Genomic DNA, 27,980 nt, shown 5'->3' with positions numbered 1-27,980 from the left:
TCAAGCTCTGAATTTAAATTATCTGCTCTGGAAAACACATGATGTATTCACATAGCTACAAATTAACACAGTGAAAGCTTGTTGCTTATAAATGCTGTTTAGCTCTTCAGTTCGTTGTTTTCTTGTCTGTTTGTTTTTCTCATTCACTTTGCATCTATATCGGAGAGCCAGATTTTATTTCAGTAAATTTTGAGTTATTCCTAATGACATTTCTAAGATCCAACCAAACTGGAGTCTGTAATGATAAAATTCTGTCAAAATCAAAATGACAGCTTTTTATACTAGCTTTAAACAGAGTAAAGGTCTGATCCCACTTATACATAATACATGTTAACTTCTTAAAACGTCAGAGAATGAAGAACAGACCTGAAGTGTGTTTAATAACTTAAGAATGGATAGAAAGATGATAAAATGCAGGAACCTGTGTAGGGTAGCATATGATTTGAGGGAGCATGAATACTGACAAATGTTTAAGCCACAACAAAGATCTCACAAGCAAATCAAATACTGAAGCTGACTTCATAACTCACTTTTTTGTTGTTGTTTGTTTCTTGAACAGTCTCATGGCTGGAATCAAATGCCAAAGTAAGCTGGAGTAACTTTTTAGTAAAGCTACACTATGGACTGTCAAGTTCTCAGCTGAAACCAAGCAATGTAACGCATATATGCTAGCCTGATAGAAGCATTTTGGTAAAGGAGAAAATCATTTCATGCCAGAAATTGTTTGGGTCCCTTCATTTATTCTTGCTTATTGAATCTTCAGATAAAATTTAACTTTATTTTGGGGGTCAGGAAAGGGGGAGGAGTAAGAGTAAGGGAAAAAGTGTTCTTGGATGAAATAATAAGAAAGGAAGAAATACTCAAGAGAGCAGATGAATGAACCTCATGTCCTTTCTCTTTTCTCTTTTCCTGGAAGAAACACAGCTAAAAGCAATGATGTTGGGAAATGTAAGTGGCTAAGTTCTATGGTATTATCAACAATATGGAAAAAATTGTTATGGAATGGTTATTTATCGAATATTGTCCAGCTCAGAAATCATGGAGCCTGAATATCTTAGCCTCTTGTGCATTCAATAACTTGTCCTTTACCAAAGAATCAATCTTCTCATGTTTTATTGGTAGTACATGATGTGCATTGATTGTAGGTTATGATCTGTTTAATTAGCTTACTCACATGTCTGTGTGAAAAAGTCCCCAAATACCAAAAATAAGAAAGAGATAACTAAAAGAACAGAGAGTTTTTCTTTATTTTTACCTAACTCCATCCGTCTTTAAGTTGACTCCATCCCAGCCAGACCCAGTGCAACTTTTTAACAAAGCACTTGGCAGCATCCATTAAACTAAAATATTAACACCATGACTGAATGCAAACAATAAAAGCATACCTTCTCATATGTCCAGTCAGGAGACCATGGAATTCGTTGACTGAGAATGCCAAGAAATCCAAAAGTACAAATGGATTTAAAGAAATACAAATTACTGATTGGAAGAAATACAAATTCTAGGTTGGATATTAGGAGAAACGTCCTTACTGAAAGGATTGTGTGGCACTGGAATAGTCTGTCCAGGGAAACGGCTGAATCACCTTCCCTGGACATCTTCAAGAAATGTGTAGACTTAGAACTTAATAGCATGGTTTAGTGGTAAACTTTAGTACTAAGATAAAGGTTGGACTAGATGGTCTTAGAGGTCTTTTCCAACCTGAGTGATTCTATGAAATTACTGGAAACTTACTCTTTGGTGATTATTGAAGTTGACTCAAACTTCAGGAAGCCAAGGAAACCCATGAAGTCCATTTAAGCTTGGGCTGGTCTAAGTTGCCATGTTTCTCACACCATTACCTTGATTAACAGGTGATTACTTTGAACAACATGACTGAATATGTGATCTTCATATAAAAGTAAAGCAAACACATTAACTTTGGTTCAAGCGTATTTCTAATCGGTATCTTTCATATTTTTGACTACAGAATCCCCTTCACCTGCAAATGAGTTTAGAAAACTCATTGAGCTCTGATGCTGATGTCACTTTCTCAATCCTTGCAATGAACAACTGGTACAATTTCAGCTTGATGGTATGCCAGGAGGAGTGGAACATCACAGATTTTCTCTTCCTCACACAACAGAGCTCCAAGTTTCACCTGGGATCCATTATAAACATCACAGCAAATTCACTTCAACCAGAGACCTTCTGAACTACCTACAGTTTTATCTGGAGAACATCAAAGAAACAACGTCTACTATGGTGATGTTTGGATGCGACATGGAAAAAACAAGGAGAATTTTTGAAATAACTACCCAGTTTGGTGTGATGCCTCCAGAACTTCACTGGATTATTGGGGATTCACAGAATGTAGAAGAACTGAGGACAGAAGGTTTGCCACTTGGTCTCATTGCTCATGGCAAGACAACACAATCAGTCTTTGAGCATTACGTACAGGATGCAATGGAGCTGGTAGCAAGAGCTGTAGCAGCAGCCACCATGATTCAGCCTGAACTAGCTCTTCTTCCAAGCACAATGAATTGCATGGACACAGATGAAAAAAATATCACTTCAGGGCAGTACTTATCAAAGTAAGTTTTTTTTTTTATTTTATTTTTTATAGCTAGCATTTGTGGTATAAAATAAAATCTTAGTTTTCTCTCCTCTTCCCACCGTTCTCCATGGCTTGGTCATAATGCTACCCTCCCTAATATGCGCATTTGTTTCAGTATTTCTTCCTACTTCATTACTGCTAGAGAAATAAACTTAAACTTAGCCACAGAGGAGATGAAGCTAGTTGTGGATGAAAACCCTGTTCCATGGCAGTAGAGATAGCATAGTAATTGTAGGATAGGTTACAGACTAAGCTCCAAAAGTATCTTGTAATTATGCCTGTGTGTTATGTCTGTGAGGGAAAAGTCAGGACTATTGTCAGATTCCCTCAGGTTTCGAGATACCTGAGAGAATACAAAACACAGTAAGAATATTTGTGCTACCAAAGTAATCACAGAATATAAAAGCAGATGTTTGCTTTCAGGCACTTGGTAGTATGCTTCCATGGGAAAGAAACAAAACAAAACAGAGAAACAAAAACAACAACAACAAAACACCCTTGACCGTGTCATAGGCCACTGATGCAGACCAAACCGTCTGTTGCTTGGTACAGGAGGCTTCTCTTTCAGCTTGTAAACTAGTCCTGTAGACCACTGCACATCACTGTACTGTATTCCCAAATCCACCTGGGGACTCATGTCTACAAATATTTTGGATTTGAACATAAGGAAAAATGCATGGTTCCTTTTAAAAACAAACAAAACAGTCCTTGCTAAGTATGTGAATTCATCACCTGTTTTACATCCAGTGACTGTTGCATATTTTTCCACCATTACACCTGCTTTTCAGTCTACAGATTTTAATAGACAGGGTTAGGATAAGAGTTCTTGAAGCTTTTGTTATTTTTGCAACTTTTTTTTTGAAATGCTATCTGAGATGTGTCTTCATGATGAAGTGGTAACAGCACTACTCAAAACACAACCACTTGAGATGTTAACAGTTCCTTAGTCAGCCCTCATCCACAACATAAGGGACAAAAAAAAAATGATTCTGAATAGTGAAATAAGTCTTGGGAGTAATATTGCACTGCTTTGTAATATATCCACCAACTTGTGACACTAATTCTGTATCATCATTTTGTCTGTTTTAGCCAGATCATACCTAATTTCCTGAAAAGTAAAACCCACAAACTGGCTTCTTGAAATACCAAATGTTTGAGGTAGTAGTGCTAGTAGGACAGACATTTTGAGGATTAAGGAAGAGACAAAGAGAAAGAAAAGCAAGATCAAAGCTCTGTTATGTATTCCTGCATAGTATTTCTACATCGTTGTTTATTCAAAAAAATATTACCTATCACATCAACATTGACTGCTGTAACTCTTGTGTTATTTTGGGAGACAAAATGCAATTTCACATCTATGAAATTTCAAGTCCCTTCATCTCACTAAAGATATTGTGGAAAAGAAAAAAGGGTCAGGTAGGTAGAAATCTGTCCTTACAAGGAATGACTGAATAGGCTGGGAAAAGAGACAGCTTATGGGGTTAGTGATAGAGGTCTACAAAATCACTAATGGAGTGGAGGTAGTAGACAGAGATAAATGATTCATTGTCTTTTTGCCTAAAAGAAGCAAGGGCAGCATGTGAAGATGAAGTCAGAAAGGTTCAAAACAAATCAAAAGCAGCAATTCATACTACAGTACAGTGGTACAGTACAGTACAGCCAGTACACCTGTAAGGTTTCTGGCAAAACTTCAACAAACACTAGCATCTTAACTAGGTTCAAGTGTAAGGCTGAATAAAATGCCTGGAAGAGAGAACAGAGGAAGGGACACCACACAGACAACTTGCAACAGGTTCTGGAACTCAAAATGGTTGGAAACTGTCAGATCATTAGAAGAAAATGTCATATGCTTGGCCTGCTTTTCCCTAGGCATCTGCTTGTGGACCCTATTAAAGACAAAATAACAGGTTAGATAAACCCCTGGCCTGAAGCACTGCAGCTGCTTTTGTAGCATGTAAGTGAGGCAGATTCTTGATGGCCAGAACCGATGTATTTGAGCTAGCAGCATACCTATTAATTCACCCTTGTAACAGTGATTCCTGAGTCATGATGCACTGATGAGTGTCTCAACAGTACCAACCCTCTCAATTTCATGGTTGCTTTTAGGCGATCGTTGCCCTTCAAAAGTCAACATTTTTATCTGGTGCATAACTGAGTATTTATTTACGTGTGCATTTCTCTGCCTGAGCTGATCCATGTGCTTCAATACATAGCCTTGGGGCTGTGGTGGTGGGGATGGAGAAGGTGCAGAGGTACAGGCCTTCACCACCATGGCTGCCGTGTGCAGAGAAGCAGCAGGCCCACAGGCTGGCCCGCCTGGCACCTGCGCTTTTGTGGCCAGTGCTGTGCTTGTACTCTGGCATTGGAGACATTTAAATGTCACCCGAGAGCAGAATAATGACAGTGAATGAGACCAAGATCTGCTCCGTGGCAAAACATGCTTTTATTGATATAGGTATTGATATGGAGATACACACAGTTAAAGACTGTGCTGCAATAAATCTCCATCCTTAATTTCTCTCATGACAAGGTTGATTCCCTCATCCATTCCTGTCTGCTCATGGGAGCATCCTTTTTGGCAGAATGAGATACTAAAATTTCAAAGCCTCATCTTGTCTTTATAGCTCGAACTAGACTTGCATCTTTAATTTGACTTCTTGGGTAATTTCACCAGCCTGCTATTTGCCTGCCTGTTCTGACTCTTACTTTCTAGTAAATTTTCTAAGAAAGATATAGAATGACCCAGCCATCAAGCTTGAGAGAAAATGAAATTGTTAAATTAAGTCATTCTTAAAAGTACTACAAAGATGTCTCTTCTGGAGTGTGGTAGTACTACTGAAGTTGTAATGAGCAGTTCTTACAGCAAAGCACATTAAAAACAGGAATAAAGGTGAAAAGAGCAACTGGCACACTTCGGACTGCTTGGTCAAACTGAAGAGATGGTAGTAAAGCTTTGAGACAGCAGTCAGCCTGCCAGTGTAATCATCAACTCATAGATACTGACACATCAAGGAAATTAATTAATTGAAGATCTGTCCCTTCACCTTTTGAAATCTGTACACATCGTCTTTCCTTACAAATCTGTCCATAGCCCTACTGAAAAGGACCAGTTCTGGAATTTCCAATGTGTCTATGTAATACTCAGCACTTGCAATTCCACAAATTTTCATACTAGAGACTGCTGGCCTAAATAATGTAGTCACATCCTCTTACCTATTTTGTAAGTTACTGAGTTTTTCCATGAAGCCTCTGGCATGAGTTTCACTAGTACAGCATATGAAAATGATTAGCAGCCTTAGCCACTCGCATATATAACAACATGTTGTTAAAATGTATTTCCCACATGGTTCCCCTCATTTATTTTGATTAATGTCCTGTCACTACCAAAAATATATAGCATGCAAATGAGTTGCAAAAGTAAGCCACTACCTCGATAAGGTAGCAAAGTCATACATTTAAATGCTACTAAATCTCTCAGGTAAATGCTTCTAACACAATTCAACTACAGGATAGGTACCGAGTGCTTGGTTTACTCTCATGGGCACGCTTATTTCTACACTGAAAGTCAGAGAACACAGTGCATAAATTTCACTGTTCTCATCCTACCTGTACAAAATAAATCTAAGGCATTATTCCATAGCTTCATCTACTCCCAAAACACCTGGTCTGCAGCTTTCTAATATCCAGGTTGTGCTGCTGCAATGGAAATGTGGGGCCAAATTCATCAGAACTTTGCTAATTTATTCCCCTTGGGAATTTGTTTCCCTCAATTTTGGCATTTTGTGAATTGCTAGCACTATTTTCAACACTATTTCTTTCATAATTTTATGCACAGGCACATCTACACATTCAGTTATTGTCATAGTGATGACCTCAGCATATAAGCCCAGCAAGGCTGGTTAGGAGGAAATTGCTCATTTTTTTACAAAGACTGAGAAGGAGAGATAGAAAAAAGAAAAGTTAATGGCTACATAAACCCTTCTTTAGTGCTTGGGATTGCCTTCTTCTGTAGATGTTGTCTTGATAACGTTTACATGCATGAGCATGCACAAACACAGTTAAATACAAAATGCGGGCTGGGAGGAAAACACCAGTCAAACAGTGGCAGAGACCACTGGTTAATGAAGTTGCAGTATCATTTAGCTAACACTAGACTAAATGGTAAAGATTTTTAAAATGTGATTAACATTTATGCATCAGTCCTGTATACAAACACCTACATGCATTTTTAGGCATAATTCTCAGACTCAGGTAACACATGTACAGTAGCTTTTGACAGTGTTGGCTGTGTAATCATTCTCCAAACTCAACACACTCAAAATAGGCTGCATAAGAAGAGTTTCAGAGCCATCTCCGAAAAGGTTCTCACACAACTAACACTCAAAACTATATTATTCAGTTTCTTAAATTTGCTCTTTGCTGAGGGCAAAAAAATTGTATGATCTGAACACATATGCAGTTTTGACTGCTGAAAATCCATCAAAATTCACCAAAAGTCATCAAAACAAAGGCTGCAGTCCAGTCAGAAGCATGCATGCACAAACAGTTGCTATGTATTTATCCTTTTCGAATCAATTTCAGGTTAGTTTTTTTCCCCCTCTAGCTATTGATAAACAATTAACACCACTTAAAGGTTATGTCTTGTCTATTGAGGCTGGAATGACAACTTTAGCCTTTATACTTCTTTCAATACTCGCTTTCATCCAATTCCCAGAGCTAATGTGACGTGTTATATTCTACTATGACAGCTAAATAGTCTGTCTTCTGAATGCTTCTTACTGAAAAAAATACTTGCTTCACTTACCTTACACCATATTAGCAGCATTAGCTGCATTTTAAAATCCAGATTGGTTCACTTCAGAGTTCTTGAAATCTGTTGACAGCATTTCAGTAGCCTCTATTACATAAACTAGATCTTACTGAAATTGTAAGATTTTTCTTGGAAGGACATTTCATCATTTCCATTCTTCCATTTTCATACATATTTTTGTCTAGGAAACTGACACTGATCTGGTGAGTTCAGCAGAGAATTAACCTATGTTTCATTTCCTTATGGAGGAAAGATAACTGAAAAAAAGCTAATTTGTCACCCATTTTTTTCTAATAGGTAAATAGAATATCGTTTCTGAAGAGTTTCCGTTTACATTACCTAAAATATGCAGGAGAGAGAGCATTCCCAGTTACTTTAATCATAAATTAAGTGGCTTATTCATTGTGCCACAGGAAAGCTATGAATTATCTAGGTGTTCAACTGGATTTCCTAATCTAGTCCTTTAAACATAAATTCATGGTGTCTGCATATGGCTTGAGATGTCTGCTTCTGATTACTCTGCTTTCTCCCCCCAACAGGTTTTTAGCCAACACAACATTTGATGGCCTCAGTGGCCACATTAAGGTGAAAGGCTCTTCCGTTGTTAGCTCAGAAAACAACTTCTTCATCTGGAATCTGCAGCATGACCCTGTTGGGAACCCAATGTGGACTCGTCTGGGGAGCTGGCAAGAAGGAAAGATAGTCATGGACTATGGGATATGGCCAGAACAAGCCCAGAGACATAAAAATCACATGCAACACCCCACCCGGTTGCACCTCAGAGTGGTAACTCTCATTGAGCATCCATTTGTCTTTACAAGAGATGTAGATGATGAAGGTCTTTGCCCAGCAGGGCAGCTGTGCCTGGATCCTTTGACCAATGATTCAGCTGTGCTGGATAACCTGTTTGAAACCCTTCAAGGAGGAAATGACACCGTTCCGATTGAGCTGAAGAAGTGCTGCTATGGCTACTGCATTGACCTGCTGGAGAAACTGGCTGAGGATATGAACTTTGATTTTGATTTGTATATTGTTGGTGATGGAAAGTATGGAGCCTGGAAGAATGGCCACTGGACAGGACTGGTGGGAGACCTTCTTTCTGGGACAGCTCATATGGCAGTGACATCGTTTAGCATTAACACTGCTCGCAGCCAAGTGATTGATTTCACCAGCCCTTTCTTTTCAACCAGCTTGGGCATCTTGGTGAGGACCAAAGACACCGCAGCTCCAATTGGAGCCTTTATGTGGCCACTTCACTGGACTATGTGGCTGGGGATATTTGTCGCTCTGCACATCACAGCTATATTCCTCACCTTATATGAATGGAAAAGTCCTTTTGGGATGACCCCCAAGGGAAGGAACAGGAACAAAGTCTTCTCTTTCTCATCTGCTCTGAATGTCTGCTATGCAATCTTGTTTGGAAGAACAGCTGCCATCAAACCTCCCAAGTGCTGGACTGGAAGATTTTTAATGAATCTATGGGCTATTTTCTGTCTGTTTTGTTTGTCCACATACACAGCCAACCTAGCTGCTGTCATGGTAGGAGAGAAGATCTATGAAGAGCTTTCTGGAATACATGACCCAAAGGTAAAGCATGTCTGTTGTTATTAACTCAGCCTTTTCTTCTTCCTAGTTGAAATTCACTGCTGCACAGTTTATGGTTTCTAATAAAATCAGAAAGCAACCTGTCTGCAAAACAGCAGTTACGCTACAGTTAATGATCATCTGATGTCATTTCAGTAGAAACGTCCACTGAGAGATCTTTAAATACCCATAGAAGTGTAGGGGTTGATTTCAAAGATCTGTGGTAAGGAAGGTGGTCAAGGATTTTGTTTTTGCTCACTGCAGAGATGATAAGTGGCTTCTATATGCAGATTCAGGGTTAGATTTCAGTTCCAAAGTCTCATTGGCTGCGGTTGTTTTGATCAGTTGGCTGATTTGGGTCATTCAGAGATTTACTCAACCACGCACACAGCACGGATATAAAACCACTGGTGTCCTAGGTAGGGTTTTGTTAGTATTTCAGAGGTCCTAACAGTACTTACAAGGGCATTACTGGCAAAATTCCCCATGAATGCTAAATCAAATGGAGAAGAACTGAAATTGTTTGAAAAATCCTACCTTCTGCATCAAAACAGTGAGATTCACTTCATGAGTAGTCAAACATTTGATTTGCAATGTCATACTGGGAACTGTACACTGGAGGGAATGGATTATGTAGTAGACAACTTGCCTGCAAATAGCTCAGAAAAACATAGCAGGAAAGCAAGGAAAAATGCAAAATCAGGAATGTTCACACCTGCTCTCTCCCTCAGTCCCAAGGGGGGTGAAGCAAATTTTGGTTGGAATTTAAGTCTCAGCCAAATTCCCCAGTCCAACAATTTTAAAAGACTATTCTGATTTTATTTGCCACAAAGTAATGGTCATGAATAAGAGAGAGCAGAAGGGTTTATGCAAAGAGTTGAAGGCTGCAGGTGACACAAGAGCAGGCATCCTCTTCGATTGTGTCTGGGGAGCAGGATGACAACAGTAAATTTTCCTTGTTTGTTTGGTGATTTCTCCAGAAAAAGTGTGATTCATGGTATTGTTCACAATTTTATACTCATGACTTAACTGCTGGTTAAGTCATAGCTATAGATATGGGTAGCTACGAAACTATCTCCCACTAGTCTCAGGTAGCTGAACTAAATACAACATTGTACCACTAGAATAAGTCACCTCAAGAATGCAAGAACTGATCATTTATTTTACTTTCATAAATTTTGAAATTAAAGGTTATATATGTCCGTCCAAGCTCCATCTTTTATGTTAGTGATATTTTACATTCAGACTGATGACCATTCAGTTTTGACTTTGTGATTATGAATTCTGACTCACTTCTTCCAACATAATCTAGATCCTTTCTTTCAGTAATATTTTAAACAAAGAACAGAATTTTCTATGGTTGGCCTAAGGCACTCTGATCTATGACTTAAACCAAGTTTCTATTAATAATCCCCCTTTTTCCTCCCAGAAAAATGTCATATATTCTACATCCATAAGTTCATTAAGCCTCGAAACTGCTGAAATCATGTGTATGTTTTATTCAGAGCATTCTGAGTGAGTAAATGAGAGCCTTTCAGTCATTGTTGTGTAAGCCATAACATGGACTTGAAAATTAAGTTAGTCTTGCTCTTTGCATGAGCATTACCTCCATCAAATCAAATCACATCAGATTACATCCTATTTTTCTGCATCATTATTGTGACCACACATGGAATTCCTAAGAGAGATATTGGGAAATTTCTGCAATTTTAAGAAGATGAAATTATTTTAAAGCTGCATGGTAAAACTTCTCCATCAGGTTACAAAATTGGGCACAGAGTATTGAAGCATACTGGGAACTGCAAACATGGGTCCTAGGCCTGAATAAAACAACGTTGACTGATGGTTTGTGGTTAATCACCTCAGTGATCCCAGTAAATCAGTGGCATTATTAGCCTTTTCTAGACAGCCATTTCTCTGCTTCATGAAACAAAGCTCAGCTTCTGAATAGTTACCAGTTTCCAATGTAGGAGTAAAACAAGTAGATTTTATGGGAGAAGATCACCTTATGTGACATGAACTGCAAAATAGTTTCAGGTATTTCATTCATGCATTTGCCTCTGAAGTCTTAGTGTGTAAGAGCAGTTATAATAGAAAATGCACTGTTTTAATCTCTTCTCACACAAAGCCTCAGCTGTACCTTTTCAAAGTGCCCTCTAATGTGTAAAGCTTAGGCTTAGAGATGTTTGCAGCACAGCAGTTGTAGAGGTACACCCACAAGTTTAGTTAGTTCCTTAAAATCATTTTTACATGATTTGAATATTTTACCCTTTTTCAGATTTGCTTGCCTCTTTTTTTTTTTTTGAAAAAGATGGCAACAGGATGCAAAAATAATCTTTTTAATATCAATGTGCTTTTAAACATTCTCCTACTGCTCTCTATATAGGTATGCCTTTGTACTGTGCTTTTGAAAAGTATTTAAAAAACAAAGCCCAAAATAGGTGAGCAACCTTCTTGAGTTGATATAAAACATACAATTTCTCTAAGCTGGCAGTCACAAACAGTAAATCCCATCTGAGACTGAAAGCAGTCAGAAGAGAAGGCAAGTTGGGAAAAACTGAGTCTTCGTCAAGATGAGAAACCTGGTATCTAAAGTCAGTATTTCCAGGAGTATATATACTCTTTCTTTTCTGCTTAAAAATAAACAACATCTGCCTTTCTAGAAAAACACAAATTACAGAGTGATGTTTAATTGGACCGAGCAGTACAGTGTTCAGCAAGTGCTCGGTACAGCTATGCAAAGGAGACGTGGTCCTTCTGTGCTGCTGGAGTTTCAAAGGTACAACCTCGTCATTAGAAATAACAGAAAATGAAGTCAACAGAGATCTTAGGGATCTCTCAACCAGACCTTCAAATCTTACACAATTTAGACCATCATCTCTTCCCAGTGCAAACCAGCAGACATGTCTTTTGGGGAAGAAACATTCACTTGAATACATTTTCAGGCCGCTGTTTGAGCGGAAGAAGACAGCTGCAAGGTTGAATGTGCTAGTTTACCCGGGTGAAAGTTGCTGCAGTGCCTTTATCCCCCATCTGAAGCAGCAGACCACTTTCAACACCATGTGGCAAATAAGTTTAAAAGCTTGCTTGCATATAGAAGATAGAGACAGAGAAAAGCATTTTATTTGGGTCATTTTATACTGCTTTTATCCCTTCTCTCATTTGAATCCCAGGTGCTTATTTCAGTTGTTCTTCTAATGTCACATCTTTGGATGCACAAAAAAATTATGGCATTCCTCTTTTTCAGACTGCTTGGCAGACTGTGTATCTGTTGTGTAAATTCGACTTCTGTACAAGCTCGGTTTTTCAGCCTACAAGCACACAAACCAGCAGGCTGCCTTTGAGCTGGTCTGGTCATTTGTCCTGCCTACCTGTCACGGCCTGGAAGACAGCTGGCACAATTCCTGACATCTCCCCCATCTGCTTACCACCTTGTTTATTTCATAGCTCCTTAGGCCCTTGACATTGTGATCGGTCTTAGCTGAAGAAGCCACCCACTGCCCGAAGTTTTTATCCTTCGCTGGTGCCAATGCACATTTTTACAGCAGCAAGACCGGGTTGCAGAAGGTAACACATTAAAACTGACTGCTGCTAGAGCAGCACCAAGGTATGCAGAGGGGGACAGATGAGTCCGGCTGTTGTCTGTTTCCCTACTGACAGGCATTCGTTCCTCTGTGACTGCATTACAGACCGACAGCAGCATGCTGAGTACGCAGCCGGCAGCCACGGGCGGAGCGGAGAAGGGGCACAGTGATAAGCAAGGGGCTCTGGGTACAAAAAAGAGAATTTGCTGCCAGGCTGCTTCAGAATCATGTATTCTTATGGCTGTTGTGTCTTTTATTCAGTTTTGTGACAAGCCCAGATATTTTACATCTTAGTTTCTAGAATGGTTTCTATAAAGGGATACCATCTGCTTGCAAGTGATCTAGGTCTCGGTGCCACGGGCAGGGAAAAGAGATTTTCTGTAAGTACATAGGCAGTCACAGCGCCTTTCTTTGCCCAGCAACTCTTTAGAATAAGGCCTGGATCCAGTTTGACTCCTCACTGACAAATCCCCAAATGAAGTTCTGGTATACAGGCTCTCCCCAGGGAGCAGGGATTGTCAGTGGCAAGTTTTGAAGCAGGGACTTTGCTTGCAGACTTCTAATGCAAGATCCTATGTTGGAAATGCACAGTAAAAGTCAGGAGCATATTGAGTAGTCCAGATAACCTGAGGCAAAATGACTGTGGAAGCCCAGAGGACAGAAGACACATTTCAAACATGCCAACAAGAAAGCATACAGCAGCAGAAGCTGAAGGGCTGGACAGACTTTCCAGGAGGTGGTCCATCACCTGGCCTCTCTTTCTGCTAATAAAGGTGTCCTTCAACCGTATAATGAGATTTTCAGGCGTTATCCTACCATTGGCACAGATGTAGCAGCTGTAAGTTCTTCTTTGCCAAACTGAGGGTTCGCTATAGCATCTACATCTGTTAATTTAGCATGGCTATGTTTTGGTCTGTCTGGATAACTTTGTCTTCAAAACACTATGGCAATGGCAAAGTTACTTTCCGCATTGTAATTTGACATTAAATATCATGCCTATTGAGACTCATTTAACAAAAAGTGCTATGCTTGCCTGTGAATCCCACCATCAGTAATTTTCTTGTGTTATCTCACCTAACTTCACATGTCCACAGTGGAGACATTGTGGGTGATTTACTTAGTCTAGTATGCTTTCACTATTAGTTGGGAGAGGCAGGCACATCTGGCTGAGTCCTCTGTTGAAGATGCTTTGGGATGAGATCACCCAGACCCTGAAATTATCTGCTTTTCTCCTTCATGCATGATGGTGATGGAGCATATCTCACAAACGCTGTAGAGTCCCCAAGGAATACACTTCAGACACCCACAATCACTCCGACAAGCCCCATCTGGCATGTCCTTCGAGACACCTTGGCGTGCTTTGGAATTAATCCTCAGAAATATCTGATGCTGTCTCCCAGAAATCTCCAATCCACTGCCGTGCCACCAGAACACCTGCTTTTATGAGCTGTCCATCTGTTTATTACAAGACTAAGCACTTTGAATAATCCAAACAAGAGATACTGTTATTCAGGAATTCAATGCTTACGATCACCTGGCTTTTCATTTCTAAATTTAAAATGTAAAATGCGAGGGTGCAAAGTCTCACATCTTGATTTATGAAAATCTAAGTTAATTTAGAGGCTTTATGGTTATGATTGTATCAGCTGAAAACTCATTGTTACATGTAGTGTTAAAACAATCCAGAAATACCAACTGGTAAGTAACTGCAGATGAGATTTAGCAATATCAAACCACAGAAAAGGAAAGCTCCAGCCACTTTATAGGCCTTTTTCACAGTTAGAGGCATGAGCCAAACAATATTGCATTTAATGAGATTTTCCTCTGAGTCCAACAAGCTTTAGAGTGAGGCCATAACTGTTATGCATTTATTGATAAATTTTCTTCCTGAAAAAAAGAAGTCTTGTAAGAATTACACCAACACAAATGCACTTAAATGCTGCTGTGGTCTTTCACTGCATCAACCTAAGAGGAATCATTATCAGGAGTGCTATTTACACTGCTATGTATTAAATATATAATGAAACAGCAAGTATTTAAATATGCATTAAATGCATTAAATTGTATGGCAAAAAACAATCAACAACCTCAGAGGAGTTAACAGAAATCTTATTGCTCCCGTGGGGTTTTTTATCTGTCCAGGACTGCATGATTCATTTCTTTTCAGAGTTACAAGAAGTTGGCTGCAATGTCTAGAGAGCATAAATTTCTGTGCGGGAAGTTACTGGACATGGGAAGGTCATGACTGACAGCACCACAGCCTACTAATTAGTGTATGGTGCCTTTCTGAGTATTAATGAGTCAGTGAAGGATTTGAACTCAGGAGGACTTTTTATGTCATGGACACCAGACAAAATGAAAAAAATATCAAATGAAAGACAAATTAAGTACGAAACTGAAGAGTCGGAATGAAGAACAGGCATTGCAGACTAATCTCATATGGACATGAAGGACACCTGCAATGTATGGAGGTGAAATCTTGGCTTCTTTATCTCCCCCATGCAGTTTATGGTGGTTAAAAGTTAACTTGTTTAGCTTCCCTATCACCTTGTTAAAGATTTCTCCTAAAGTTATGGCTTTGAAGCTTCAGAATCTGGATAGTTTGGATTTTTTCCATGTTGATATCCAATGTAGCAGACAGTGCACTGCCCCATTCTCCAAATCCAAGTCTCCTTTCTCTTCAAAACCTATATTTTTTTGTGCCTTTTTGCCAACAGTCATCCTTGTGGTATCTTTGCCTATTATCCCCTGCTGCTCCTGGTCTTCCTCTACATAGAATGATTTGTTCTGTCACCCACTGTCTTGAGTGCTCTTTACCTCACCTTGCTGTTTGATCCAAAGCAGATAGGCAACAGGGTGGAAGAGAGGAATTCCTGCTGTCTTCAATCCTCTTGAAGAACATTGTGAAGGTTGTTCTTTCAGCACCAGAAAGAATTAAGGTCTTCTAGGATTTTCCCAGCCAGTGATCTTCACACCAGTTTCTTACTCTCAATCTGCAATGTACCTGTATGTCATGTCATTCAAAAGCAATGAAAGTAAGCCTACCACTAGAAAAAGCAGCTGCATCGTAGATGAGGCTGAGACCCCTGCAAGAAATAAAGCAAGCAGATGAAGATGAGGAGAAGGTGCTGCTGAAGTAATTGGCAAAGAACAGAGGACAGAGAAGACATATAAGGTTGATCTCATCTCCTGGCAGATGGAGGATCATTGTACAGCTGACTTAGCAGCATGAAGGAAATTTATTATTGTTCACAGCCATTGTGATCTATAAAAACACACCTGGGTACCAGCAATTCCTAATGATAGAAGTCCTCAGTCAGCACCAGCACTGCTGGATTTCAGGGATGCCAAGAGGTCAAGCCCCCTGGAAAGAATCATAGTTCTCATTGAATACAATGAGATTTGACTGAACACCAGGTAAAGTCAAGTAGTGTTGTCCATATCTCACTGTGCAAGAGGCCAAGGCATCAAAATGACCCCATCTTTTTTCTTTTAGTCTTTGTGCTTCACACATGCTTCATTGTTCAAAATTGATTCCAAGAAGAAAAACAAAAGTCCAAAACATTTAGTTTCAACATTGGATCTACTGATAACTAAGGACTCCCTCTGATTTACTGTCATTGGATGCTTTTGAAAAAAGAGCTGATAGCAGATAACGTTTTTGAGAAATTAGAGTTGTGCTGGTAGACAGTTCCACAGTCAGTGATTGGAAAGCTCTGGTGTCCCTAGAGGCAAAGTGTTAATCACATTAATTTCTTGTAACTAGTGACCCATTTGCAACATGAAACTGCTGCCTGTTCCTTTCCCAGAAGCTACAGAGCACAAACCCTACCCTCCAAGCTTAGGCGGTGCCACTGCAGAGGACAGAGTTCATGCTCTGGCACCTGGGGGACAAGTGCCAGAGGGCAGGAGGACTGGCAGGATGTCTCTGATCGACCAGCAACAGCTGGAGCAGGAGGATTTAGTAAGAAAAATGATTTGAAAGACACTTGTTTTGAAGCTTTGGGGTGAGGAAGCTACCTCCATGATATGCTGCTATAATATTAGGTGTTCCCTTCCAGACCTTGGCTGATACTAGAGAGCTCTTCGGCAGTTTTTCGTCAGCAAACCTGAAACCCAGGATGGAAGGCCAAGAGGGACTATTTAACCAGAAAACTCCGATGTATCTTTGATACTGAACACATATTCAGCCAAGCAGCATTCTTTCCCTTCTGATTTGGAAAGGACTTCACCTTAAAGCAGCATTAGCTCTGTTTAGAGGTGGGAGGTGGAAGAACACTGTAGGTGAAGTGGCAGTCTGGAGCATTTTTATGGCTGCTTTGTGCTGCTGAAGTACAGCTGGAACCAGTGATCTATTGTCTGTTGGGAATTACATCCCTTTTTTTCCCTTCAGTCTATCAATTTTGCCTGTAACTATTACACATACTATCTTGCAGTTCTCAGCTCTCCTAGAATAAATCCCAGCTGAAAGATCCCACTGTCCAGAAAAAAGTGCTATTAAAAACAGAGATAAGCACACCCAGAAGTTTATATTCACCACCATTCTGTTCTTAAGAATCTTATTGCACTAAGACACTGCCCAGCATCTCAATCAGCAAAACAATCCTTGGAAATTAATACCTTTGCAGACCAGAGTGCCCAGTTTCACCCCTTAGCAATGCAACTTCTGTGGCACACAGAAGAGCAAAGCAGTTTTTAATTAATTCTTAGCACTCACACAAGGAGTATCAGTAAAGAAGCTTTGTATTTTTAAACAGAGATCTTAGATTTTTTTTCATACACACTTAGGTTGAAATACAGGAGAATAAACTCTCAGTATTGGACTGTGCATTGGTTCCCAGATTGAAACTGCTCATTGACTTCAATGCAGCTGTAAAGATTTATGCCAGCTAATGACCTAGCTGAGTTGGATTCTAAGTGACAGGATTTTAACAAAATTTGACATTATCCTGGCAAGCCAAGAATCAGCTCCACTGACACTTCTTGCAATAGAGAAAGGAAAGCAAGCTTTCAGATGTATCCTGCATGCACCATCTCCTGGAGTCCCTGGGAACATCTCCACATCCCAAGCCTGAACACATGGGACAGCTTCTGAACAAAGCTTACACTTCCAGAAGTTCAGCTGTGAATTTTCATCTGCTAAAATTTGAAATTCATGTGCTTCACTATGAATAATTTTCTTTTCTTTCATCCTTCTCTGCACCCCATAAATATTCACAAGAGTTTAGCTTTCAAAAATTCTTGCAGATAAGTCGGGAAAAGCCCATGAACATAGTTCTACTTTGTTTTTAATTTTGTTTGTTTTGTTCTTTTTACCCTGAAACTTTGCTTGGCATTAGCAATTGAATTTCTTCTATCAGTGGGCCATGAGAAATCTATTAGCAGGTAGGCGACCACTTAAAAGTTTAGGTTAAGGAAGGCAAAATAAAAAGCTACTGATTCATAAAGGCTCGTTGCAAAACAGACTCTAAAAGCATGTCAGCCCTTCACAGCAGAGCAGACCACTTAATGCCACCACACTCCAGCAGATAACAACCAAAACTGAACTTTTCTTCCAGAGTCTGCAGCAGTTGCCTGGCAAGGATCGTGCTGGCTCCAGCAGCCTGCTTGCTGATATGTGGGGTGACCATTAAACACTACACTCGGTGTTACGCCAGGTAACCAGTAATAGCACGGGCAGAGCTAATGAAACCTTTTGAGAATATTTTTCCTCTAAGGTTTTGTAAAACTTAGGGAAGTGTTTTCAGACATGTTCACCCTTTCTATACCCTATTAAAATTAAAACACAGTATCGCGGGTGGTGGGAAAAGCTGAATCCGTGTACCTCTGTATCCGTCACTGCAGGGTGCAGTCACTGCCACTGCACCTCACTACATAGTGGGTTGCCCTTTTTGTGGAGGTGAATTTTGGAAAGGAGAGGCTAGCTGAATGAACGATGAGTCATGATCATGATTTGAGATGCTGATTAGAAACAGTCCCAGGACCAGTCCTTCTTAAACCAGCTATCAACGTGCACAAAATGGTCTTGAATCAAATTCAGTGAGACAGTTACTGCACCCCATCAGTCAAGTACTGGGGAAAAATTGCCTAGAATTCAGTCATTTATGGGTATGTTGATTTATCTGCTTATAGAAAATAGCCATAATTCCACTTCCTTACAGTTTCTCTGCTTAGAACTTCCTTATCTCTTCACCGTTCCCTGCAGCTCAAACTCCACAGGATCAGAAGGAAGCAAAGCCAAACCTCACTTCAACAAGTCCACCATGCCAATTCATGCTTCAGCATAACTCCTGTCATTTTGAGACCCACAGTGCTTTCATTCATTAAGTACTCTGGACACGCAGCCCGGTATCTCCTGCCTCAGTGACAGGCTTCTGTGAAAGTTTCCATAAATACAGTGGATGCATTGCAATCAGCTAGTCATTCCCTGTTCAACTTCTCCTTACTCGCATACAATGCAGAGAAGCTAGTTACTTAGGAGGACCATGAAGATGTGACAGAGAACTTCTACAAGAAAAAATTGTTCTCACTGAGTAGTTTCACCTCCCCTGTTCTGTTGCCCGTCTTTTGGAACTGAGATCATCTTTTCACTGTGTTTATATTCTGAACACCTAGGTTTCCTACACACTGCAAGAATACATGACAACCAAATGCGGTGCAAACTTAGAATGATAGTAGAGGGGGTAAGACAGCAACCAGGGCACCAAGGGGCAAAAGTCTTTGAGACAAACCTAGTTTCGCAGCACTGAAAGTTCTGAAAGTTCATTCAGAAGCCAGAATCTGCCGGAAAGATCCCCAACACAACAGCCAACTTTGCAGGTTAACTCCTAGCAGCATCTCATGCATTTTCAGCTTTAAATCCCAACTTGCACAGGACATTTCTATGCCTAAGTATTTTCAGGTCTGAGTCTAGGTGATCTCAGCCTAGCTGATGTACTGAATGCAGTGGCACTGTATTACATAAACTGGAATGTGCCAAGTAATTCAAATCCCTGACATTTAGGATTTTATTTTTCTGTTTCTGCTCCTGTGGTTTTATCACAGTGGTATTTTCATGCATAATTGGCACCCCAAGGCATAGATGTATGCACATACCCAATTCTTCTCAACATCTTCCTCCCAAATAAAACTCTCCACTTCCCACTCAGCAGATGTTTTAACAACAGAAGACAGAAACCAAGTAGATCCAGAAGTAAGGTGGCATGCCAATGGATATGGTGTCTGCAGTATTTGCTTTCAGCAAATTTGTTTCCCAAACATCGTTTGTCTAGTAGCACAATGCTATACAAAGTACAGAAGACTCAGAGAAGTCCCAAAGCTTTTCCTGGCGCTTTCAGAGAGGATGGGTGTTCTGCAGAGCTCTGGAGTTTCCTTAAACACTGAGTGACCTAAGCCTCAGTGTTCAAGTGACCCAACCAACATTTCACCTTCTCAGCACCTTGAACCACTACCCCTACCTTGGATACCATGTTTTCTTACACAGTGAGACTTGTCCTTAGAAACACCAGCATATGCATCCCACAGTAGAACGTCCTCAGAGACCACAGGGACAGCCTTGGTACCCCAATTACAGAAAGCATACTTACTTCCAGAGGTCTTTAGCTTTTCTTCTGCACCTTTGTCCTGCTCTTCCCAGGAGCATGTTGTAGGCCTCCCACGATCTCTGTCTTCACAGAAGATTGGTCATCTTCCTGAACCACTCCCAGACCTGTGCCGCAAGATCCTTTAGTCTTAACATTTCACAGCCCTGCGTGTGTGAAGTCAGAGTGCTGACTGAAGAAGATAAGTGCTCAGCCCCGTCTGGCACTACACCCATCTCTTCTTTCTTGAGTTGGCCCCACACACTAACCCAAATGGGAAGCCTCCACGTGTATCACAATTTCATGTGCACCAGCTATCTCACAGTAGACAGGGGAGATGGTTTTAAAAATTTGGGATAACACCTGAAAGGCTACAAACTGGCCACCCCCCTCTCAGTTTTCAACCATGATGCATGCACCCAGGTCCTTCCAGGGGTGAGCACACCTGGGCTCTGCTCTGTCCTCCGGCAGCTCCCGGTGGTGCCCTCCTGCTTCTCCCAGTCCATAGCTCAGCACTGAACTTTGCTGAGTGGTGTGCTGTGGTGGCCTTGCTGGTTACTATTCAAATGCCTGGTTACACAGCAACGAGCCCCATGCGCTGCAGTGATGCTCAATTCCCGTGCACTGTGTTGGAGAAGCTACTTGGAAGTGCACAGAGTCAGCCTTCTGGCTGAGGAGCTGTTGCAGTCAGGAGCAATGACTTTTAGAAAATGAGTGATTTCCTTTCTCCCAGGCCTTCAGAAGGGAGGTCTGGAAGTTAAAGAGATGAATAAAGAGAGATACATCATCTGTACCTATATAACCTCTATAGCTTTTTCAATGCATTGTCTGCATTGTCACGTCGGGACCAACTTGTCTCCTGAAAAGGCTGAAAGCTTCTCTCTAGGCCAGAACAAACCCTGTTTCCTTTGATTATTTACAGCATTAGATACGTGATTTTGGAGGCACCTTGAAAGGTTATTTAAAATGAGAGCCAGGATAGCTCTTGCCACCACCTGGAGATGGATCTGCAGCCTTTGGGTTTGTTTATTTTAATCATACTTGCATCACCAGCAAATCTCCAGGTACTCTACAGATGCAAAAATTGTTAGCAGTTCCTGGTGCCCATTACCTGCTTTGTAATGGTTATTCACCTTTCATACTGACTAAGTTTTTAATGAAAAAATGCAGCAGAATATAGACAGAAGTGCAGTCTCCACATATTAAAAATACCTGTAATTTGAACGGCTGTTTCTTCTCCATGAGACAGCTTTCATATTTGCTATTACTGATAGCAGAAATAAGTAACTGTCTCCACCAAATCACCAGTTTAAAAAGTAAATAAATTCCTGAATCTTCAAATTGTGGTTCTTAAAATGCTGTTATTTTAGAGTTCATGTTTCAAGGATTTCTCTGAAGTCCTAAGCATTAGGATTGTGTGACTTGTTTTTGGCAAGACTCTTTCGATACAGAATTCTTAAGATCTAAGAAACACAAAAGAAGCAGAGCATGATGAACAGGAAAGAGGCAATTAATAAGGCAAAACTCACACAAAGACTGACATTTACCTGTACTGTCAGCATACAGATATTTGTGGTTTCCATCTTTCACAGAATCTCTCCCAGAGAGGACTACAGAAAGTAAGAAAGCAACAGTGACACAACAGTGAAAACTGAAGAGTCTTGTTTCCATCCTGAAGTTTTTATCTTCTCTTGAAGCAAGTAACCCTTAGGAATCTTAGTGGATTAGGCAGGGAAGGCAGTGCAGGTAGTCCATTATCTGCTTTTGGCAGCATTTTGCGTTGTTAATCCGCTGTTCAGTATAGCTGCAAGTAAGCCTTTTCCTCATGTGAATAAGCAGCAGTAAGAAGAAAGCAGAAGTCACAACAGATATACAGGATTAGAATGTTATTAAGATTTATCCATCAAGAAAAGAGTCAAGAGTCATCAAATACAGAATTGCAGACACATAATTATGCTTAAGAAAAACACAAATTACCGGAAGCAGGAAGAGCATAGGATGCAAAGGATCACTACATAACTTCCCTACACAGACTTTCCAAGACATCCCCACCAGGCATATGGTGCTGCTAGAGACAGGATATTAAGCCAGATGGACCTTTGATCTAACACATACTCCACTGTTGTCATCATTTATGGTGAAATTTGACAATGTGCCCAACACAAAGCAAAGCATGGATAGTCCTCAGTAAGGCTTTTGGGACAGAAAATTGAATGGAGATGGACATAACTCTTTCCTTTGTACCTGCCTTTTTCGTAGAGGCTTAAAAATCTATCTAGATTTGTTGCACTGGTGATGGTCTCAGTTAGGCTTCACCTTCCACCAGCAGTCTTTATCTGCAGAGCAGATGTGGCACTGCAATTGGCATCACTAGGTGGACCACAAATGTCACAACAAACACCTAAGCTGACTTGAAAGGTGGCAGTATGGTTCAGTGTTGAGACCCAGAGAAGTTTCTGGTCTCATCACTGAAATGGCCAAGAAATAAAACCTGAAGAATTAACACTTACTGTAGTGACTAGCTTCTTTGGTCGTAGAGTACATGGAGCCTTCTCCAAGGTCATTCTTTAAGCAGGTCATCTTCCATGTCTGGAAATTAGACCTAGTTTGGATTGACATTGTTCTGGAAGGCTCCGTGATGTATTGTCACAGCACTGCTCTCTGTTATTTATGTCTTCTGGCACTTAAATGCTGTTTCCACACTTCCAGGCAAGAACATTTCCCTCTGCGCCACGGTCCTTCTGGCATAGCACGCACTATTGGCCAGCTGCTGATGGATGTACGCCCTGCATTGTGCATCCTGTAGTCATCCAGACCAGGACACCTGAGAAAACATGATAAGGCTCCCTCCATGCCCACACAAAAGCATTTACCTCCAGGTCTTATTTCTGGATTGCAGCACAAGAACCAGGTCAGCAGAGCACAATGTGAAAAAGCAGTTGCCCACTTTCCAGATAAATTTACTGGAAATAAAGTATACTCATGGGTTCCAGGATACCAAAATACCATTCAAAAGACCTTTCTCTATTCTTTCTCAGACTGAACTAGAAGATCATGAATTTACTTCCTACATTTGTTATCCTTATATTCTATGAATATTCTTTTATCTGTGAGATCATTGAAGAGAAGCATGGGGAAGGTCTTTTTGTACAGCTTTGTGTTGGTGTGCACTCTGTTTTGCATAGATGATAATGCAGGCAACCAGATGGACTGGCAGAACACCTCTCTGCTTGCTCTTTGCAAAGCAGAGCATGGGCATGCTGGATCGTCTTTGCAAACTGTTGTGGAGACCTTCAGCTTCCCGGGAACAGAGTATGTCTGCCTTAGCTTTATTTGGCTTCCTGTGCTCTGAGGCTCGTACACTGCTGAAGGCTTTCAATTAACATGGTCTTGGCAACACTCAGTCATCTCAAGGAAGTGCTCAGCATAACTAGAGGGCACTGCCTGAGCTGCTGCACTTTGAGAATTTTCCCGTGAAGTGTTAAGTATTCCCAAGACAAGCATGATACTGTGGAAAACACCGGTCTGTGAAATTTGTGATCAGACAAACTACTCAGGACTGTAATAGAGGAGGTGGACCCAGGAAGCAGGTTTTGAAAAGGAAAGGACACACAATTGCATGTTTGTCTGGTACAAAAATGGTATGTGTATAGCTGGGTAATCAAACGTAGACCTTGGGCTTTGCTGAGGGTATTCATCCTCCTTTCAGCCAGGGGAGTCATTTTTGTGTCCACAACAATTCAGTCTTTAGTTTCACTGTGGTGAATGACAGCAAAGGCAGCAGCAGTCTGTAACATGATTTCTGGGCTTCTAGAAATGAAATGGTGGTGCTGCCCTTCTGCAGAAGAGTAAATGTCATCCTTTATGAATCCGTAAAGATATTCTGACAGAATACATCCAGACCCGACTGGCTATCCAGAGCCTCAGGCACTGGATCCTAGCAAGCCTAGAAGCTTGTCATGATACTTGCTGAACATTTGACTGGTTTTATAGAATCAAAGAATCTGAATGGTTTGTGTTGGAAGGGACCTTAAAACTCATCTAGTCCACCCCAGCCTTCCATGTGCAGGGACACCTCCCCCAGACCAGGTTGCTCCAAGCCCCATCCAGCCTGGCCTTAAACACCTCCAGGGATGGGGCAGCCACAGCTTCTCTGGGCAACCTGTGCCAGTGCCTCACCTCCGTCTGAGTGAAGAATTTCTTCCTGTTATCTAATCTAAATCTACCCTTTTCTAGTTTAAAACCATTACTCCTTGTCCTATCACTACACACCATTTTAGGACAAATGGTACAACTAAACACCTAGATTTGGGGGTTCTTGGTGTCTCAAAGAAATGTTTTTCATGTAATGAAGAAAATCCTGAGAGTACACAAACAGGCTAATCAGTCACCTGGTAAGTCCTTAGATACCTCTTCTGTGACGTAGAATGCTGACCATAGGAAAACATAAGATAAAGGTCTATGCTGAGAATTTCTGACAAACATTCACAAATAAGACCAAGATACCATTTGTGAAGAAGGCAAGTGACTCTACTAATCTGTAATTTCATCTCCTTAGCTCCACCACCCATCCCAAGGGTTTCGCTTTGGAACCGTGCGAGAAAGCAGCGCAGAAGACTATGTGAGGCAAAGCTTCCCAGAGATGCACGAGTATATGCGGCGGTACAATGTCCCTGCAACCCCAGATGGAGTAGCATATCTAAAGTGAGCCTCTGCATGCAACAGCAGATCTGGCGTGGCAGTGAGATGGTGATGAGCTTCCCACTTTCAGTGTCTCTCATCCCATAAAACAGTCATTGAAGGCAGTGTGGCAAGCATGTAATCACCTGGATGGAGTGATACTCAGAGAGCAGGCTAACATAGCACCAGCTGAAGCGTTTCCAGGGGAAGCAGTGCTTCGCATTAACTGCTAGAGTGCCATCAAGCATGGGAAATGTATAACTCCTGGCAGGTTTCTGTTCCTGGAGACCTTCATGAGACAGTGAGAAACATTCAGGAAAAAACTCCTTACCCTCCAGGCAGAAGTTGAGGATGAAGATCCTCAGCATCTTCACCATGCTAGTGGGAGAGAAGGCCTGTCAGAGAGAGCCCTTAAAGCATTTGTCATTAAAATTAATAAAAGCAGTATTAGACTGGTAAAAAGTAATAAACACCAAATTTTACTTTAGGGAATCGTGATATCCCCGTGTTTCAAATACATTTGTGTCTAACAATCTGGGTCATACAATTGATTCACTCTGCTAGGAAATTGGAGAGGAGATAACAAGCCTGAAATACTTCATTCATTTTACACACAAAAGTTGCATAGCAGATGGCTTGAGGAATTTTCACCAGAAGTTGTTTCCTGTTTACACATTTTTCCCAAGCCCATTCTAATAAAAATTCATATACGTGGCAGTTCTTTGTTTGGGTTAAATTGGAATCATTCAATTGAAATCAATGACATGGTATAACTTCACATCAGGAGAACATCCAGGCCTTTAAAGTGACACGGGTGAGGGTGCAGCCCCTGGGGCAGAAGAAAACAGGCGGTGCAACTGTTCCTTTCTATCATCAGCTTATGCAAGTGTGAGATTCATTAATCATTAGGTTAGTAAAATCTAATTGCCTGTGTTAATGAAATTTGAACACAGAGAAAAGCTGATCTGGTGAAGGAAATTAATTTACCACATACTCGGGAGAAGGGGAGAGGAACACTTTTGTATTGAGTTATCTTCCTGCATTTTGGTCTAATGACCTAATTTCAAAATCGCAAAGAAACTAGGACAGCACAAGTGTATTAGCAATTTTTGCTCTTTTCTTCCGATAAGGCTGTGTGCTGCCTTTCAGCTGAGTCAAAGTCTCACCTGTTGTAGTGTTTTCCGTTTTTCAGATCAGATATTTCATGGGAGCAATGTAAGTCATAGCCCTGCTGCCCTGTTCTAGATGCACAAAGTTTGTATCTTTCAAGCTCATTTCCCTCCTTCAAACATAAATCAGTCTTGCATTTACAATAGCAGTCCCTGGTTCCTGTTTCCATTTGGTGAACTTCCAGAGAACTAGATAGATGAATGTTCAGTGAGTACCACTGAGTCTTAGATTGTGAAATGATTCTGTTTCTGACTTTGATGTTGAATACAGGAGTGATCCAGAGAAACTTGATGCCTTCATTATGGATAAAGCACTCTTAGATTATGAAGTATCAATAGATGCTGACTGCAAGCTTCTAACTGTGGGAAAGCCCTTTGCCATTGAAGGTAATAATCCATTTTACAGCATGCTGCTCTATTTCTCATACTTTCCTTTATTGTGATTCAGTGAAACTGTATAGGTGGACCCCTTGAAGCTTATGGTAAAATTCTCGATGATGAAGCAGGACCGAGGTTTCACCTTTTTTTTTTTTTTTTTCTGTGTGTTTTTTGAGCTTTTAGATCATTTGCACCATCTGTTGCCATACTCCATATAGGAATTATTCAAAGTGCTTAAATGATCTGCCTCCAAAGAAGCAGGAGGCACAGCCCTTTTCACTACTCATAATGAAATAAAGTTGCTCCAGAGATAAGGCTTGCTTTCTCTAGGCTCACTTTCATTACACAAGTTCAAAATTCAGAGAAGTGCATTCAGAATGCCATTCCACATTTTCACCGTTCCCTTTCTAAAGGTCATTGCAGGATCCCTGCTGAATCTGTAGCTAACTGCAGCAAAAGATCAGAACCTAGCCGGGTTCATGGTCTCCTGCAGTCCTGCTGTACTCGCAAAGACACAGCAGAAGGCAGCAGAAGGCAGCCTGGAAACAAGGCTTGTCTGAAGCCACCTCCAGCATGGGCAAACACTTTAGCAGCCATTAGTCCTCAGGAATCACTTCTGTGATAGATAACCAGCAAAATTATTGAAGCTCCTCCTTCCCTCCCCTCCAAGGGCAATCACACTGGCCTCTCCCATCTCCCATTAAAACAATCTCCTTCAGAAATGTTGAAATCTGGCTGAGGAAGGCAAAAATGCTAAATGAAGGCCAGGAGAAGCTGAGCATTTAAAACAGTTCAGATAAAGTCGCCAGCACTAGAGTTTTTTATAGAATGCTTCTTTTCACTCTGTCAGTGTTTCCCATTTGAATTTGCACCAGAGACTTGAAAGAAATCCATTTTCTTTTTTTCTTTTCCTTTTTTTTTTTTTTTTTGGTGTTACTGGGAATGATAGATGTGCAGACAGCTGTTTAGACAGAAGTAGGATGTGTGTGTGTGCAGCTGCATTTTTCACCATGCATGTGTAACTCAATATATCTTCACTTTCAGAGAGGACAGCTCTAACAAAGTAAGCCCTCAGCTTCCACAGCTTTGAGTCAATTACTGAATACTTCAACATAGACAAACTGAATTAACCCTCAAATATACATTTTTAAAGAACTGGACTTCATAGCACTTAATTGTTAAATAGGCTGGAAATGTGGTAACAATGAATGGTAGCTATGCGTTCTCTGAAACCATTCCTTCAATGTTAGCAGATATATTTAGGTAGAAATACAGACACAAGGTAGAAAAATCAGCAGCAAGTACATGTACCAATACACTACTGAAAGGCAAGGCACTGTGCTGGCAAACAAGTCATGTACATCCTTCCCTTCCCTTCCCTTCCCTTCCCTTCCCTTCCCTTCCCTTCCCTTCCCTTCCCTTCCCTTCCCTTCCCTTCCCTTCCCTTCCCTTCCCTTCCCTTCCCTTCCCTTCCCTTCCCTTCCCTTCCCTTCCCTTCCCTTCCCTTCCCTTCCCTTCCCTTCCCTTCCCTTCCCTTCCCTTCCCTTCCCCTTCCCCTCCCTTCCCCTCCCTTCCCCTCCCTTCCCTTCCCTTCCCTTC

General features: G+C 40.9%; 1 protein-coding gene across 1 annotated transcript in view; it reads left to right on the top strand.

Moving 5' to 3' along the window:
• The window catches only part of GRIN3A (glutamate ionotropic receptor NMDA type subunit 3A), a 73,029-nt gene that overhangs the window by 29,521 nt on the left and 15,528 nt on the right, over window positions 1–27,980 (top strand). The window contains 5 exon segments of the mRNA XM_035564514.1: window positions 1,970–2,168; window positions 2,171–2,573; window positions 7,946–8,993; window positions 24,713–24,858; window positions 26,275–26,390. Coding sequence (XP_035420407.1) covers window positions 1,970–2,168; window positions 2,171–2,573; window positions 7,946–8,993; window positions 24,713–24,858; window positions 26,275–26,390 — 1,912 coding nt within the window.

Source organism: Cygnus atratus, chromosome Z (assembly GCF_013377495.2).
Source record: "Cygnus atratus isolate AKBS03 ecotype Queensland, Australia chromosome Z, CAtr_DNAZoo_HiC_assembly, whole genome shotgun sequence".
In the NCBI taxonomy this organism is placed as follows: Eukaryota; Metazoa; Chordata; class Aves; order Anseriformes; family Anatidae; genus Cygnus; species Cygnus atratus.
The sequence above is the reverse complement of the archived record's forward strand: the minus strand, read 5'-3'. Positions and strand labels throughout refer to the sequence as shown.